At 36.5% G+C, this 18,759-nt stretch overlaps 1 protein-coding gene across 9 annotated transcripts in view; it reads right to left on the bottom strand.

The window, feature by feature from the left end:
• Positions 1-18,759, bottom strand: part of ANKS1B (ankyrin repeat and sterile alpha motif domain containing 1B) — a 1,152,360-nt gene that overhangs the window by 411,530 nt on the left and 722,071 nt on the right. For 8 of the 9 annotated variants that reach the window (XM_060025438.1, XM_060025440.1, XM_060025439.1 and 5 more), the window contains one exon: positions 4,721-4,827. In XM_060025438.1, coding sequence (XP_059881421.1) covers positions 4,721-4,827 — 107 coding nt within the window. Of the gene's footprint in view, positions 1-4,720; positions 5,170-18,759 lie in introns of those variants that run through there. The other variant, XM_060025444.1, reaches the window with a different exon arrangement.

Raw genomic sequence — 18,759 nt, forward strand, 5'->3', positions numbered from 1 at the left:
ATTTATAAGAGGAGAAAAGAAGTAAGTCTATTAGCATGTAAAATGTACCACAAAAATGAAAAAAGTTTCAATTAAATACTAAAAGATCAATCTTGTTCAAATCTTTGGTTCAAATGGATGACTTCCTAGAGCTCTGTGACTCCACTTCAATGTCTAATAGGCAGTACTCACTTTGACCTTCACTAAGTTCTTTATGAATACTACCTACCCAAGTGTACAAAAATGCTAATTCAAGTAGAGCTCCAGGTATTATTTTTATATCTTACTCTGTGCACATTTTGAACATTTTAACAGTGGTTAAAGCACCCCAAGTCGACCTAGACGGCAATTGCTAGAAAATGCAGGAGATGCTAAAAAAAATAAGTTGGTATAATTTCATTCTTCCCCCCTTTTGATTAGAGTTTACAAATATGACTGTTAGCTAGAACATGGTGAGGCTATGGGTCAGTTTTCCAAGTAACATACACTTCTTAATACAGTCTTTGGACTACAAATCTACCATAACACTGCCAGTGTTTTGATGTTATTGGTATCTTTATTTTCCATTGCTCCGTGCCATGATAGATTTTACCTCTTCCATTGCCTACTGTAATTTGCTTCTGAAAAAACAATTGCTGGTAAGTAATATGCTGAAGGATGGTGATTATACAGTAGGATGAGGGGCAAGATCCCCATGATGTAGTGTGTGTATACACGTGTGTGTGTGAGCATATGAAGGAATGTGTATGCATTGTGTATGTAAATAATATGATATGTCTGAGAGCAATACTGTAACCTGCTTGAGGTCAAAGACGATATATTGTTTACTGTTATATCCCTAGTAATTAACACTGTCCTTAGCATATTGAAAATGTTTAAGGAGTGTTTGTTGCATGAATGAAAGAAGGGTACTAATGCTCTACGTTCCCACTGGCAAAACAAGGCTTCCAGTTTAAAAATGAGGCCAGAGGTTCGTCTACAATAATCTGCTGTACATCCGGTTTTTATGGGGAGATTTCTACGTACACAACATTATGCTAGGAGTGTGAGAAAGGCAAGGAAATTGAATACACAGAACTTGGACTTGAAGTGCTTCCAGTCTAGTTGGGGAGACAAGATATATACAAGTGAAAACTTAACTCCTAATTCTAGAGAGTGAATCATGGCATGCCAAATGTTATTTTTCATGCCAAATACAACCACTATATGAGATCAGAGAAAAGAGAGGCTGCTAAGGACTGGAGTCCTTAAGAAAAGCTATACAAACTGGGTAGAAACGGAGTTAGATCTTAGAGGATAAAAGACAGAGGGGAAGGAAAGGAAATAGCTGTGAGGGTTGAGGGAGAGTACAAATGAGCAGATCAAGACAAGAATAGATATTAATAGTTTGAGACAAATTTTAGGAAGCAGTCATCAGACTAGGAAAAGACATGATGATCGAAACATATATAATAAGAAAGCAAATCATCATGGGCATTTTGTACAATAATCACTTCATACTTAAACTCCTTAGTGAAAAGAAAAAAGGTAATGTTGAAACAGACACATTCTATATGTGGCAAAGTTGGGGAAAACAGGTGGGATGTCAGAGGACCATGGTGGCGTTCCCAGAGGTTAGTGAGTAGAAGGTAGACATGCCTAACTAGACGGGAGCTGATGATATATGACATCAGAGGGAATGAACAGGTAGAGTGGGGCCTGGATAAGTCTTTAGACAAAGGGTTTCTGTGTTGAAGTTTCAGACTTTTGATTGCAACATAGATCTGACTTTCCCAAAGTCTTAGGTGACCAGATGTACTTTTGTAGCTGTCCTTTGTACCAATTTCCATTTGTTTTACATTTTTAAGGCTACATAAATGTCAATACTGTGTACAAAACTATTCTGCAAACCACGACCAGTTACATAAAGAAAAGTTTGGAATTCTGACTTTCAGATATTTTTAAAAAATTGACACATCAATAAAATCAAGAATAAGTGTTAAGAGCCCAAAGGAGAAGCAATGATTGATAAATATTTTAAAATAAATGGGGGTCCTTCTTTTCTAACCATGCCTAGAAATTGATGTAAGAAATCTTTATTAAAGTTAATCATAGCCATGTGGATAAATCATCCATATATTGTGTTTACGTGTAAGAGTACATAGAACAGAGTTAACAAAAAAAATTTGTAAAGCTTTCAGTAAATACTTTGAAAGTTACTTATGTGAACCCTTTGAAACTCATATTCATGAATGGAATATTGATTAAATGAAAAATTAACTCTTGAGAATGTTTCCTAAATAAAATATATCAATGCATGGATGTACTATGATATTTCAACCAACATTAATTATATCCTTTTGATGTCTCTACTGTCTTGTTCTAAAAAGCGAATAAGACCTGCACTACATCATAGTTAATAGGAGTGTGGTGCTTGTTGCTTAGGCAACAGGATGAATAAATGCAGGTCAGAATGTGCTTCAAGAAAAACAAAAGCTAGAATATGATACTGAGTGCAGATTAAGCAAGTCCAACAGATTATTTTCACCATTAATGAAATCTATTTCTTAAAGTTGGCTGATCATATTAGTGTACTTTAACTAAGTTCATAATTAAATTAGATTATGGAGATCAATAAATAATTTTTATAGAATAGAAATTGATTTTTTTATGATACAAGCAGCAAATAAGTGGTGTACAGCAGCATGTAAAGCGATGATTGGTAACACTTTTATGATTTGCTTCATTTTCATAATTAACTCCTCTGAATGATAACTCAAATTTTTAAAGTTAATTCTGTTTCATGTAGAAAGTATTTGATTATTCTGAATTAACCATGTTTTCTTAATTTCTGAAAAATTATATACAATAATTGGAATTTTAAAAATAAAGACAACAATCTATGGAGAAGATCAGACCTTGGTTTTGTCACATACGTCCAGGATTTTTTGCCTCCTGGATACATTTTGGAGTGCTTATACATATTTCATTCATGAATGTTTTTTCCGATCTCCAAATGCTTATTGGAAACATGTTTGGTTAACCTTTGCATTGGGCTTTCAAAAAGGGATTATATTTACTCAAAACTGTTTAACATTCAGAGGAAAGTTATGCTGAATTAAAATTTTCCAAGCAGACAATCCAGAGAATCCAAAGACCTACCTAACTTCTCATGGGACCAGAATAAATTTGGACACAGGTTGGAGAAGTGGGAATGAGAGAGTCTTATTTCAAGTAGAGATAAGGAGAAAGAATAAAGACTTATCCAAATGCGCAGTAAATATAACGACAATGAGAAGACTTTCATTCTACTCGACGGTTCCTCTAATTCTTAGTGTCACCTGTTTAGTGTCCTAAGTCTGTCCTAATTCTGCTCAGTCTGTCCTAAGACTCTTATAGTAATTGAAGCAATTTCACTTTTCCCCTATTTTAATACCCACAATATCTGTCTAATCTGTGACAGTATTCTTAAACATGAGAAAAATAACAGTAGCTGCAGGTCTCATTATAAAAACAGCTTCATAAAGAGTTCTATGGATACAGTTACATAGAGCTCATATGTCTTACTACATTTATGCAGCTTTAAAAGGAAAAACTCATGGGGCACACATTTTTGGAGAAGCAGCAGAAGTTTAACAGTCTGAATAATTTTCAAATCTACAATAGTCAAGTCAAGCTTGGAGAAAATAATCTCTAATGGAAATAAAAAGACATGCCTAGCTCTCAGTACTGTGTTATCAATTTCGTTACAAATAGGCTTCAGGTGTCAGCCCCAGCATTTTATTTAGACATAGCTATTGATTGTTTCTGCAAGCCATTTTGTGCTACATGCCTATGTTATGTAGCTCTGTCTAAATTTAGGGATCAGTAATATGTGTGATGGGACCTTAAAAGCAAAGAAAGCTAATAAGGACTGTGACGTAGCTTAACAAGGGAAACTGATGAGCACTGGGGGAGGTATGTGAATGATCAGAAAGCTGTATTATGGGTCTGCACGTTTCCCCATCCTCCTTTCTCACCTATATTCGTCGCAGTGGGAAGTTTGCACATATCAGGTTTAGATTGCAGGCAGACCAGTATTCAGAAGTACATGAATGTACTTAGTCCATCAGCCTCTCTTTCTAGATATTGACAGTTAATTGATGGAAGTGCTTGTTTTCTACATAAAGTAATAAACAATACCTCATTGCTCTTCAATCAGCATGTGAAGTAAGTGAAAGCTGTCTATAATAGAACATTTGAATCAGTTTGCTAACGAACTAAAGGTCATCCACACAATTTAAACTGCTTATTGAACAATTACCAGGAAAAAAAATGACCTGCACACCGTAAACAGAACAAATTGTCTAATTAGTTACTAAACGCTGATGCGCAAATGAAATAATATGTGTTAGGAATCTAGAATTAACTGAAGAGTTCTATAACCTAACTGGGTATTCTGAGATTACAAATCTATAAAAATCACACAAAGAATGACAGGGAGAATATAAATGTTAATCTTCTTTCACTGCCTATAAATAGTACTCTCACCGGTTCATTCATATAATACACATGTATACGGATGCACATAGATCTCATTTCTCAGCAAGTGCCTATATGTTACACAGTAAGTTCAGTCCTAAGGGCATCCGATTTTCTAATGCGGTTACGTATATAAAATTGACCGGTTTTGGTGCAAATCAGGCTGCCTCTGAGCCGTGTAAGACACATAAGAAGCAAAGACAGACAAAAGGCAGCTCCGTGGCCACAGAGAGCATCTTACCATAAACTGCACATTGTCAAATCCATTAGCCATCAGGTGGTTCTCGTACTGAGGTAGCCCAATGCTTTCCAACCATTGTCCCACTGTTTGGACAGGGCATCTGGGTCCTGTAAGAGGATGAAGAGGGAAGCGTTTAAGCAGGGAGTAGCCGTCCACGGGGTAATAGCGGTAGTCCTGGGCTGAGAGGTGGCATTGCCACATCATGCTCCTGGGAAAGTTGCTATCAAAGGAGCCCGCCAGCTTGACAGATTAATGTTCTCAGCGAGAGAGCAAAGTCAGAAGTAAAACATAGTTTGCCAGGCAGGCTGTGGAGTATGACTTGATCCTAGCTCCACATTTCTTACATATTAATCTTTACTACCGACCAGCACGTCACACAGCCCCCAAAACCAGGCAGCAGAAGAAGGCATATCAAGCTGTCGGCTTGGGCTGGTCTGCGTTCTGTGTGATTGTTGGAGTACTCCACAATGAGCAGTGCACGGCCAGCAGCCAGAATTCTTTTTATCAAGTACTCCTACACTCATCAGTATGCAGCTCCATGCTCCTTGCTCCCCCTCGCTCGCTCCCCTTCATTACCCAGCCCAGGCTACACCTCGCATTTTCAATAATAGCCATCAGATAAGGCAGATTTTTTTTGTCTGCAAGCTGTAAGCCTGCTGCTGCTGCTTCCTCCTACACACCCATCCAACCGTCAATCTTGAATGATGAGAGCAGTCAAAACAAATGCAGAAAATAGCAAGATTCAAAAGCAAACCAAAGTGCTTAAATCTGAATTGAATCTTCATACGGGTTACACGTTACAGAGCTATTTGTTGTGGAATTTTACGTTTCAAAAGAAACACCAGGAAATGCAAAGCTTTAACTATAGCTTATAGGGGAGCTCCTGACAGGTTCCCTTTTTGCTCTTCTTTCCTTCCCTTCCCTTTCTTTTTTTCTAAATGCAGCACAGATAAATGTTTCTGATCTAAAGCTTTACAGTGTTTGGAGAACAATTATTCTCTTTCTTTACCTTGCTGTATCAAAATGAACCACTCTGAGGTTTTTTTTTTTTTCTTCTTGAATTGCTGCAAAATACAGAAACTGCATCGCAATCTTGAAGTCAAGATAATTCATTTCTCGTTTGCGAGGCTTCTTCCAAACAAAAATATTATTAGGCACAAGAAATCCTTTTCCTCTCTGATATTTATAACCCAGTCTACCAGGGTTGACATTCTAAATTAGCTACAGAGGTAACATTACTAGGTAGAATTTTTTAATAAAGAAGAAGAGCCCTAACCAAAAATAATTTAAGAATAGCAGATGTAAATGTGTGAGTTTTACTGAATGGCAGACAGACTAATTTATTTAATAATTGAGAGAAACCAGAGATTAATAATAGAACCCATAGGAATAGATCATGGAACGAATAGACTCTTACTTAAGATTGAGAGAGAACTTGCAGAGAGGTTAGTCTACCCTCTCTCTTAATGCAGGAATCCCTTGTCACAGTGTTCCTGGAAGAATATCATCCAATTTAGGCTTGAATACTGCCTGTAACAGAGCTCTTACTACTTATCAAGAAGCCTCCATTTATTAGAAAGGTATTTTACTTCCTGGCTGACTCCTACTCACTCAATCCAGCTCTGCCTTTGGAGTCACACAGACTGGGAACACTGCCTTTAACACATAAAGTGTTTTAAAAATTAAAGATAACTCTCATCCCCCCAGAACAGTCCTGGCACATAGTAAGTGCTCAGCAAATATTTATTGACTAAATGAAACATGACTTTCCTTCTTTCCCAAAATCTTATCTTTCTTTGTTTCCTTTCTCTTTTGAAGAACATTGTCAACCTCCCTAGCACACAGACGTTAAACTGCAAAACATCTTGCACTCCCCCTCTCGCCGCTGACATCAGTTCCCAAGTTCCACTCATCCCTCATCGTAGTATCTCTTGCATCCATTTCCTTGATTCGAATTCCTCTTTCATATTTATGGAACTGACATCTAGTGTGATTTTGCTCTCTTAGTTCAGGCCCACCTGGTGTAATACAACTACGGCCTCTGTGTTCGTCTTCTTACCTCTGATTTTTTAAAATCTAGTTTATACGTGGATGTCGCAATAATCTCTTTAAGACAGTTTTGATTATCACTCCTTATTTAAAAACTCTGGCATGGCTTCAATTGGCTTCAAAATAAACTCCCAACTCCTTTGATGACATTTTGGGGTCTTCATGATTTCTACAAATCCTCTAATTTTATTTCTGTTCCCCCAGTGCTCCAAGCACGTGGGATCACTGGCTTGTCTTTAATGGCAGCCTGTAACATACTTGGGTTTCTTTTATTATGTCCCCACATTTATGCCTCTTCTTTGGCTTTGGATCAGATGATATTTCCTTTATGAAACCCTTTCTAGTTCCCCTAACAGGAATGTTTTAAGTGGCATTTACAGACCATCTATTATAACAAATATTTTTTGTCTAACATTATAGTTATTTGTGTACAAGATGTATTTTTTGGATGTAGGAATATGTCTTGCTAATATTAAAAGTAGTAAGGATTCTTTATGTACCTGCTAAATCAAATAATGCAATTTTCATTTCACAATCCAAACTATATAAAATCTTCCTAGTTTCAGATTAAAATTTTTTAAAGTCTATCCCAAGTCTCTGAATTTTTTATTTAAAGAAGATACCTAGGTTTTTAAATAGAAACGATTGGGTTCTAGATCTCTTAAGAAGGTCAAAAAGTTTGTAGCAGTTTAGGAATCTGTTTTAAGGAATTCAGGTTGCTCAATATTACCTATATGAGAAGTTGATAGCAAGACACTATTTGTCCTTGGCCAGCTCTAAAGCTGGTACACGGTGGAGTTAAAGGTAGGCGCCAATTACAGCCTCTCCTAGGGTCACATCCACATTGTTCCTCCTCATCATTTTAAGCTATGAGTAGGTGGATAAGCTACACAAAGATCGAGCAAACATGACAATAATTTTTTGGTTTGGTAAAGCATATGCTGATTGGCCAGCTCCTCAAATCTCACCTCATCTCCTAAGATGCAAACCAGGGACCAAGTACCTAGAAGAGTGCTACACACATTCTAGGCATTAAATTGCCTTTGTTAAATGAATGAACACATGACATTGGAAATGGCTTTCGTGAGATTTTCATTTCTTAAGAGAAAGAGAGAGAGAAGGAGAGAGAGAGTGAGAGTGAGAATGAGAGTATGAGAGAGAGAGAGAGAGAGAGACCTTATTTCAAGTTTCAGGCTGCTGTACAGAAACAGCTCAGAGAGAATACTGGTTACTAATCACTTTACAAATCTTTATATAGACTGACTGAATTTTATTCTTTTAACTATTCAATCATTCAGTTTCAACTCAGTAATTCTCATACGTTGGTGAAAGGTTTTAATGCAGCGGGGAAGTGAATTGGGAGAAACTGGGGTAGGAGGAGGTGGTGAGGGAGAGGAAGGAAGAAGAATGAGACCTTGAATCATGCTGTTTCTGGTTCTGTTAAAGTATTTTCTCATGAGCCAAACCACTGAAAGAACCCTTGTTTGGGTCTGAAGATCACTTTTTAAATAGTGTTTACATACATTTCTTACTTTACTTGCAATACTTTCTTGGAGTCTTAAAATTCTTAAGCATGACATCACATTATTGGGCAGGTCTCTTTATTCAACTAGAACTTCTTTAAGTTCCAAAAGGAAGCTAAGAGGAGGGAAAGAAGAGCTAACAGTTGTTGCTCAGGGCTACTGTGTTCCAGGCACTGTGGTGTGGATTATTAGCCCCACTTACAGGTAAGGAAACCGAAGTTCAGTGTATGTGATGAAACCAGGAATTTCTTTTGCATAGTCTTTTAAAAAATAATTCTGGGGGTTCCACTTCCAGAATGGCAAGGTGAGGAGCTCCATGGACCTTCTCCCCAGCCAAACAAACATAACTGGAAAAAATTGGATAAAAAACCAAAACAAAACCACCATTTAAAGTCTCTGGAAATTGTCCTAAGAACATACAGAGGATGAAGAAAGATTTATTCAAGAAAATCTACTAAAACTTGGTAAGAACATAGAGCGTCTATGGCACTTGAGCCATGACCTGTGCCCTCCCACCCTTCCTTCCCTAGCTCAGTTTGAAAGAAGCTCCACTCTGGGTGGGTGTGCCCAAGAGGATGGGCTCCTCTCGCCTCAGAGCCCATCCAAGGGATATGGTATCTTATCTAAAGGGGCAGGCCAGCAGCATTTCTAATACCCTCCAACTCCAAGTTATAGAAGTTAAATTCCTGGTGAACACAGCTGAGAGGTCATGCAGCCTCTATTCACAAAGTGGAGGCTCTATCCTACTTGTGGGAGGCCAAGAATAGTGAGGCCCTGATTGCCCTCATTCCAGCTTGCTTGTAGGGCTGAGGTTGCATGTCTAGAAAGGCAGGCTGAGATGAGAAGATCAGGGGCTACCATCCCTGCCCAGTGCCCAGAGCAGTGGCTCAAAGATTTTGCCAAAGCGTCCTTAAATACAGACAGCTCTATCTCAAGGAACTGATTTTATTTGAAATAGAGTATGAGGAAGTTCAAGCTCAAGGTGATTATTAAAAACAATGGAGATTTTGGGGTAAGCGATTAAAAGAAGCCATTAGGACAACAAGCTAAAGCTAAATGGTAGCCAGATAGGTTTAGAGAACAAGGGAAAGACATAGTTAAGAAATGCCCTCTTGGGGTAAGACCAAACTTCAAAGACTGGCCTCAAAACCTACTCCTGCCCAAATGCAATTGGACCAGACTCTGGAGCAATTTGTGTATAAGGGAATTGTCAAAAACAAGAGAGCATCCAGCTGGCAATTAGGGAAAGCTAATACCTGAGTGTGATACTAAATGAGGCAGACAGCTTAACAGAAAGATTAGGGAAAGATACAAAGAGGACTCTGCTATCATCATTATCATCCTTGGATGACTATGCACATGGTCAAGGCTCTACCCATGAATGGAGAAATACCATGTAATATATCCATAAAATGGAATATTATTTGGCAATAAAAAGAAGTAAAATGCTGATAGATACTACGATATGGATAAACCTTGAAAACGTGCTAAGTGAAAGAAGCCAGTCACAAAATACCATATATTTTATGATTCCATTTATATGAAATATCCATAATAGGCGAATCTATAGAAACAAAATAGATTAGTGGTTGCCTTGCTATAGGGATGGGGAATTGGGAGTAAAAGGGGAATGACTGTTGATGGATATGGTGTTTCTTTTTAGGATGATAAAAAAGTTTTAAAATTCACTGTGGTGATCATTGTACAACTCTGAATATACTACAAACTACTGAATTATACACTTTGGGTGAACTGAATGATATGTAAATTATATCTGTATAATTTACAGTTATTGAATAATAATAATAAAAACAATATAACAGTTCTTAAATTTTCTATAAATTTATAACAACACAAAACACACACATAATTGCATATTAAAATACACTGTTATTGTTTTATGTATTAGTATTTTTAGTGCTCTATTTTTTTTTCTTTTTCTATTTTTCTTGGTTACTCCTTGCCCGAGTCCCTCCAAACCATCTGTATCATCCATTCTCTCATCAAGGTAATTCATGTTAACAAACTAGTATGTATCTTCACATGTATTTATCCACTGCTGAATCACACACACACACACACACACACACACCTCACAGCTATGTACAAATATATATGCATATATATATATATATATATATATATATATACACACACACACACACACACACATGCATGAGAAGTATATGTAGGGGTATTTTTGGATATTGTTTCTTAAAAATAGAATCTTACCACACGTTTCTGAACTCTACTTTCCTCATTTGACAAAGCTTTATGAAATTATAACAAGTAAATAAGCTCTAATTTGTTCTTTTAAATAGCTGCATAATAGTCCACACGATATTTTATTCGGTTCTTTGCCTGTTATCTCTAGGCTCAACTTTTCATTTTCTTTTTTAAAAGTTCATATTTTGAGATAATTGTATATTCATGCAGTTATAAGACACAGTAAGAAAGAGATTCTGTATAGACTCACCCAGTTTTCCCCAATGGTAACATCTTGTACAACTGTAGTATATCACAACCAGATAGCTGGTATTGATAAAATCCATTATTATTCATATTTCACCAGGTTTACATGCACTCATTTGTCTGTGTGTGTATATGTTTAGTTCTATGCAATTTTATCACATGTGTGGATTGTGTGACCATCACTACAGTCAAGATAAAGACAGTATCACTACAAGGAACCCTTCTGCTATCTTTTCATAGCCATGGCCATCTCTCTCCCTGTCCACTCTTTAACCTCTCGCAACTACTAATCTGTTCTCCAATCTCTATCATTTTGTCATTTCAAGAATATTATATGAATGGAATCATACAGTATATAACCTTTGGGATTGGCTTTCTTTCATTTGGCATGATTCCCTTGAAATCCATACATATTATTCTGTTTGTCAATAGGTCATTCCTCTGTACTGCTGGGGACTAGTCCATGATGGGTGTACGATAGCTTGCTTAATGATTCAGCCATTGAAGGACATCTGAGTTGGTTCCAGTTTTTGGCTCTTATGAATAAAGCTGTTATAAACATTTTTGTATAGTTTTTTATGTGAAAGTAAGTTTACATTTCTCTGGGATAAATGACCTATAGCTAGCACCACACTTAACCATGAAAGACTGAATGTGTTCTTGCTATGTTCAGGAAACAAGGCAAGGATGTCCACTCTCACCATTTCTATCTAACATTGTACTGGAGGTTCTAGCCAGCACAATAAATCACGAAAAATAAATAAAATGCATACAGGTTGGAAAGGAAGAAGTAAAACTGTTTATGTTCACATATGACATGATTATCTGTATATAAAATCTCATGAGATTCACATAAAAGCTACAGAATAAATGAGATTAGCAAGATCAATAGGATATAAGATCAATAAGATATAAGGAATACAAGATAAATATCGAAAATTATTTGTATTTCTATATACTAACAATAAACAATCAGAACTTGAAATTAAAAAATCACAATTTACAATAGCATCAAAAACATGAAATTCTAAGGAATGAACTGTCAAAAGATGTGCCAGACTAGTACACTTAAAATTACAAAGCATTGCTGAAAGAAATCATATAGGACCTAAATAAATGGAAAGGTATACTGTGTTCATGAATCGGAGGACTCAAAATTGTTAACGTGTTAGTTCTTCCCAAATCTATCTGTAGATTCAATGTAAACCTAAAAAGAATCCCAGGAGGAATTTTTGGTTTTTTGGTTTTTTTGGTGGAAATTGTCAAGCTTCTCCTAAAATTCATACAGAAATGCAAAGGACGAAGAATGAACAAAATAACTTTGAAAAAGAATAATAAAGTTAGAGAAGGTCAATTCTTGACTCCAAGACTTACTAGAAAGCTATGGTCATCAAGATAGTGGTGTATTGATTTAATACAGACATGCAGATCAATAGAACAGAATAAAGGGTTTAGAAATTGACATCATATAGAAGATCAATTTATTTTTGACAAAGGTAATTCTATGGAGAAAGGAGAGACTTTTCAATGAATAATGCTGGAACAGTTAGAGATCCATATGCAGAAAAAATAGATTTCAAGTCATATCTCATACCATATATAAAAATTAGCTAAAAATCATAGGCCCAAATATAAAATCTAAAACTATAAAACTTTTAGAAGAAAATTTAGGAAACTAATTTAGGAAAAATCTTGAACTTGGGTTAGGCAACAAAAGCACAATTGTAAAAGAAAAAATGATCATTAGGATTCATGAAAAATTTTTTTTTAATTCCGCTCTTTGAAAGACACTGTTACAAGAATGAAAAGGCAAACTGCTGACTAGAAGAAAACATTTGCAAATTGCATGTGATAACAGACTTGTATTCAGAATATATAAAGAACTCTCAAAACTCAGTAATAAGGAAACAAACCAATTTTTATAATGGGCAAAAGATCTGAACAGAGATTTCACCAGAGAAGACATATGGATGGCAAATATGCCTGTGAAAAGATGTTCAGCATCATTAGACATTAGGAAAGTGCAAACCTATAATGAAAACCATAATGTGATACCACTTACTAGAATGTCTAAAATTTAAAAAGGCTGACCACACCAAGTGTTGACAATGATGTGAATCAGCTGGAACTCCCAGACAATGCTGGTGGGAATGTATAATGGCACAACCACTTTGGGAAATAGTTTGATAGCTTCTTAGAAAGTCATATATACCTCTTTTACATGGCCCAGCTATTCTACTGTTGGGTACTTACCTAAGATAAATAAAAGCATATGCCGTGCAGAGACTTGAATACGAATGTTTATAGCAGCCTTATTTTTAATAGCCTACAACTGGAAACAGCCTAAAGTCCATCAACAGGTGAATAAACAAATTGTAGTATACCAGCACAGTGTAATAATACTCAGCAATAAAAAGGAACGAATAGTTGATGCATTCATCACACGGAATAAATGTCAAAATAATTTTGCAGAGTAAGAGAAACCAGACCCTCCAGAACAGTGTAGATTCTGTATGATTCCATTTACATAAAATTCTGGAGAATGCAAACTTATCTATACTGACAGAAAATAGATCAGTGACTACCTGGGGGTGGAAAGAAGGGGAGTGAAAGGGATTATAAAGGAACATGAGGAAACTTTTGGAGGTAATGGATATTTATTGTCTTGAGTGTGGTGATGGTTTCACAGGTGTATCTAATTGTTAAACATCATACTGTACACTTTAAATATGTGCAGTTTATTGTAGTTCAATTATACTTCAATAAACCTAGTTTTAAAAGTTTTTCAAAAGTAGGAAAAGGAAATAAAGAATGATAGGAGAAGAAAGTGACTCATATTAAACAAAATTGTCAAGGAATGCCTCTCTGAAAAGGTGAAATTTGAACAGAGACTGGAACGTAGTGAAGGAACAAGCTGTTCTGGTATTTAGGAAAAAGAGAATTTGAGGCAGTGGGAAGAGTAAGTTCAAAGGCCAATATCCTACCCTATGTGGTAAGGGCATGATGATACTAACTCACTTTTGACATGTTCATAACTATTCTCATTGTATATTATGTAGCTATTGAAGGCCTAGGCCACTGAAATGAATGTATGCTTACTCCAGGGTATGGTCTGGAAACTGTTATAACTGTATTAAATTAAATCCATGATACCAGTTTAGGTCTCTAAAATTAATTTTTTCTTTTAAAAGTACAAGGCAATTCATATTCTGATTAATTTCAGATAATTTCTTAATTAGGTTCTAGTTAATTGGGGAGGCGGTAGGATACTTCTTTTGATACTTTATTAATCATTAATTCCTTCAGCATTGACTGATTTCTTCAACAAATATTTATAAAGTACCTCTTGTTCCTAGCATTTTGCTAGGCAGTGGGGATATAGCTTTGAACATCCCTGCACATATGTAACTTATAGGCCAGTGGAGAAAACTGGTTTACTACTTAGAAAATGTCAATTGAGATTAGAGGAATTAAAACCTAGAGACATGACTTCTTATTGTGACTGTATAGAGAAGAGAATGAATTAGAGAAAACAGCTTAAGTGACTCCAGGTTCCATGAGCAAAAGAGAAACACTATCTGTTTCAATGAGGTGTCCCTAGGGTGAAGTTGATGAAACAGTTAAGATGGGTAAAATGATTTGGCAGAGGTGACTGTTATCAAATTTGTTAAACAGGAAAATGACATTTAGGAAGGGATAGAGGAGAGCCCTGGGACAAGAGTTAAAAAAAGAAACTGGCTAATCCCTAAAAAATGTAATAAATAGCTGTTTATCCTAGCACCAAGGTAACTGACATAAGGCAAATACTCTTCAAAGAATGTGAGTTTTTCCAGTGATCTAAACTATATGTAAAGCAAGGGAGCTAATATTTATTACAGGTCAGGCCTTTTAAATATTATCTCATTATGCAAAATGACAGCAAACCTGCATTTACTACGGTCAGGTTCTAAATGGTCTACATGTGTTAACTCATATTATTTCCATGACAACCCTGTGAAGTACTATTGTTATCATCTCCTTTATAGGGCAGAAAAATAAAATACAGAAAGGTCATATGTTGTTTAAAGTTGCACAGTTGGACCTAGAACCCTGGTAGCCTGGCTCTAGAGCCTAAGATTTTAGCTACTACTCTATCCTGCTTCTTTGTTTCAGATGCACAGGGTACGAACCTTGCCCTTTTACAGGAGGGAGAATGTTTACCCAGACACATACCAGCAGGTTTGTTTTAAAAAGGGTTTCCCAGTTGTTCTGTTAATTCTCCTTCCCAGCCTTCATCTTACATTTATGATTCTTGGCTTGTGAAGTACAAAGCAATAAGAAGAAGCCAGAAGGAATACTGAGGGGTGGGAGAAGGGTGAATCCTATCACTTGGATATTTTTATTTCACCCTAACAAAGGGCTTTTCTGTGCTTCTGGGAGACTGCAGCTTCTGTATTGTTTCCACATGGGTGCTCAGCCTCTCCAGACTGAAATGTGTGGATGCCTGTGCTGTGTGTCTAGGAAGATGCTGCCTCCGTGAGAGGTAGTACAGCACGGTGGTTAAGGGCCCAGACTCTGGAGCGGGTTTGCCTGGGTTTGAATCTTGGCTCTTCTCTATTATGTAAATATTTGCTTTTTCTATTCTTGAGATGGAGCATGTAGCAATATAAAGAGTACCTTTCTAGTGGGCAAGTTTCTGGGGCTTAGTTCCTCTTCAGTAAAGTGTGGTGACACCTTACCCCACCTATCTTATGGTTTTGTTTGAAGCTAAAATTAAATAACATATGTGAAAAACCACTTTGAGCTATAAAGAGCTATTCAAATGCTAGGGCTGTATAATTATCTCTACTGTCAGTAGAATATATACTTGTGTTGTTCATTCAGTCTCTCAATCAGTGTCATCAGTGCTTCTCCTTGCCCAGTTCTCTTTGTTTCAAACAGACAAAAATGCATGGGGCAAGCAGTCTGGACAAATAACAGAGGAAAGCTCATAGTACTGTGAAGTGATCAGAATCCCAAGCCCCATGATGTCATTAAGGGCTTGGTCTTGTCTAACACGCACCAATAGCCAGGTCTTTCGCATCAAGCAGTCTGCTCTTCACATTCATTTAAAGTAAAAAGAGAATAAAGAAGGGGGGAAAGGAATGGCAAGAAAGGATAATTCTTATTCCTAGCTTCATAGTTAACAAATGGGTCTACTAAGTTATTTATTCCAGCATATTTAAAATAAAAACTGGTCATTTTTTAAGACACTGGTAAAAGAGTCCACTAAACTTCTTAAGAAGCCAATGTCCACATTTGGGAGAGAAATTTGCACATTCAACAAATAACTATAGCGTTGGTTTCTATGTGAGCCTGCTCTTCTGTCTTTTATATCTTGTAATACAGGTGTAGGAGCTTGGAGTGAACAGTGCTAATTCCTTATAGGGTAGTGTAACAAAGATCCTAACGATTTTATTTTAACTAAAAAGTATCAATATCTCATTTTTCCAATCCTAAATATCCTCTGAGCTGAGAACTATAAACTACGTATCTATTTTCCTAATGGAGAAAAATTGACAATGAAAATTAGCAGGAAGAGAGATGATGCAATAAGGAAAATGCTTCTTCCACTGATAAAAGGACAGCCATTCTGAAATGCAAAAACAGAAACGCAAAGCAGAGGTAGCAGACAACAGAAGAAGCTAAAGGATTAGTTATTTCAGGAAATGTGGAATGTTGTGGGTCAACAGAGTTCTGGATCATAAAGACAAGATTCAAACAGGAAAATTCTCCAAGATCATGCTTTGGTGTTTAAATGCTAGGGAAGTCAGGAGCTCAGATTCAATTTTCCCTAAGGCCTTGAATTTATTTTGAACTAAAAACTTCATGGAGCACTTAAGAAATACCAGCCTTTACAAAACAGATCTGACAACTTCTGCTCTGGGGTATGGTCTAAAATAGGAAATGAAATTTAAGCCTAAAATGCTAAAATCTTCCAGCAGACAACAAAAAATATACATAGGCCATACCTGATCAGAAAAAAATTGTAATTCCTTTGATTTCATTCTCATTTTCCCTTATTTTAAGGCTTACTAGCAAATGTTTGAATCTTCTCTGAGAAGCTGTATACAGCCTTAAGTCATTGAGGGCCTCCTATGTGCCAGTCATTGTTTTAGGACCAGGGAGGAAAGGGAACTTGTTCTGCCCTCAAGGATCTTATAGTCTAGTGGGGAGAAAATTACCACGCAGGATGATGAATGCTATAATGGAGACGTGTACAAGATACTTAAAACGTAGAAGGAAGGCAAGGATACTTAAATTGGCTTGGGTAGAGAGTTTACAGAAGAGTCCATTTGATCTGTGACTCGAAGATTTAATAGGAGTTTGAGAGGCAAATAAAAAGATGACTGTGATAGTTAATTTATGTGTCAACTTGACTGAGCTAAGAGCTACCCAGAGAGCTGGTAAATGACTAGTTCTGGATGTGTCTGTGAGGGTGTTTCCTGAGGAGTTTAGCATTTGAATCTGTAGATTGAGTAAAGATCACCCTCACAAATGTGTGTGGGCATCATCCAATCCATTAAAGGTCTATTAGAACAAAAAGAGTAAAGCAGATTTACTCTCTGCTTGAGCTGGGACATTCATCTCCTCCTGTACTTCAGCACTGGTGCTCCTGATTCCTGGGCCTTTGGACTCAGACTGAATTACACCACAGGCTTTCCTGGTCTCCAGTTTGCAGATAGCAGATTGTGGAACTCAGTCTCCATAATCGTGTGAGCCAATTCCTATAATAAATATCCTCTTATACATGTCTATCTATACTTCCTATTCATTCTGTTTCTCTGGAGAACCCTGACTAATATAATGGTGTTCCAGGCAGAGGGACTAGTATGAGGGTTAAAATTGATTTAATTTGAGTAAAAAAATGATTTAAATGATTCATTATTACTGGAATTTGAAGGTTATATGTGCATGTCTGGGGAGGGTAATGCCATAGGAGATAGGGCAAGGTAGGTGGGTAGGAGACACATAATCAAGGAACTTGTATGCCAAGAAAAAGAGTAACTATTTTCTTTCTCAAGAACAGAGAGATATTTGCCATTTGCAACAACATGGATGGACTTGGAGGGCATTATGCCAAGTGAAATAAGCCAGACAGAGACAAACGCTGTATGATCTCACTTATGTGTAGAATCTATAAAATACAACAAAGTAGTGAGTATATTAAAAAAGAAACAGACTCCCAGATATAGAGGACAAACTAGTGCTTACCAGTGAGGAGAGGGAAGTGGGGGAGGAGCACAGGAGGGGTAGGGGATTAAGAGGTACAAATTATCATATATAAAATAAGCTACAATGATATACTGTACAACACAGGAAATATAGACAATATTTTATAATAACTATATATTGAGTATAACCTTTGAAAATTGTGAATCGTTATATTGTACACCTGTAACATATAATATTGTATATCAAATACACTTCAATAAAATGAGAATAAAAGAAAAAAAAGAACAGAGAGATATGATCAAATTTTTGTTATACAAACATCATCTGGGAGGATGTGAGAGACAGCATAATGCCCAGAAGAAACTGGAAGTAGGGAGATACAGGAAATCTGTAAACCCTTCCTCTTATAGAACAAATAGACAAAATAACCCAAGTAAATATAGGGGACAGTCTCTAAGCAGAGGGGATTCCAAATATCCTCAGTCTCTTAGAACCTTCCAAAGTAAGCTCTGGTTGAAGAGCTGACTGAATTTCCTGTGAAAGAAATTTAGCTTGCCATGCCTCAACTGCAGAAGTTAACACAAGGGGTTGATTCTTCCCATAGAGAAGATTTTGTCTAATTGGTTCAAACTTAGCTTGATAGTCTTGGCAAATGAACAACCTTTGATTGTCAGAAAGACAATACCAAAATTCCAAGTGTTCTGTGTATGCATTACAGAGTGGTGAAAAGGAAATTAATCTATGATTTTTTTAAGATGAATGCTGTGAAGATTAAAATAATTAATAAATATGGAAAGTACT

Source organism: Delphinus delphis, chromosome 11, assembly GCF_949987515.2.
Source record: "Delphinus delphis chromosome 11, mDelDel1.2, whole genome shotgun sequence".
In the NCBI taxonomy this organism is placed as follows: domain Eukaryota; kingdom Metazoa; phylum Chordata; class Mammalia; order Artiodactyla; family Delphinidae; genus Delphinus; species Delphinus delphis.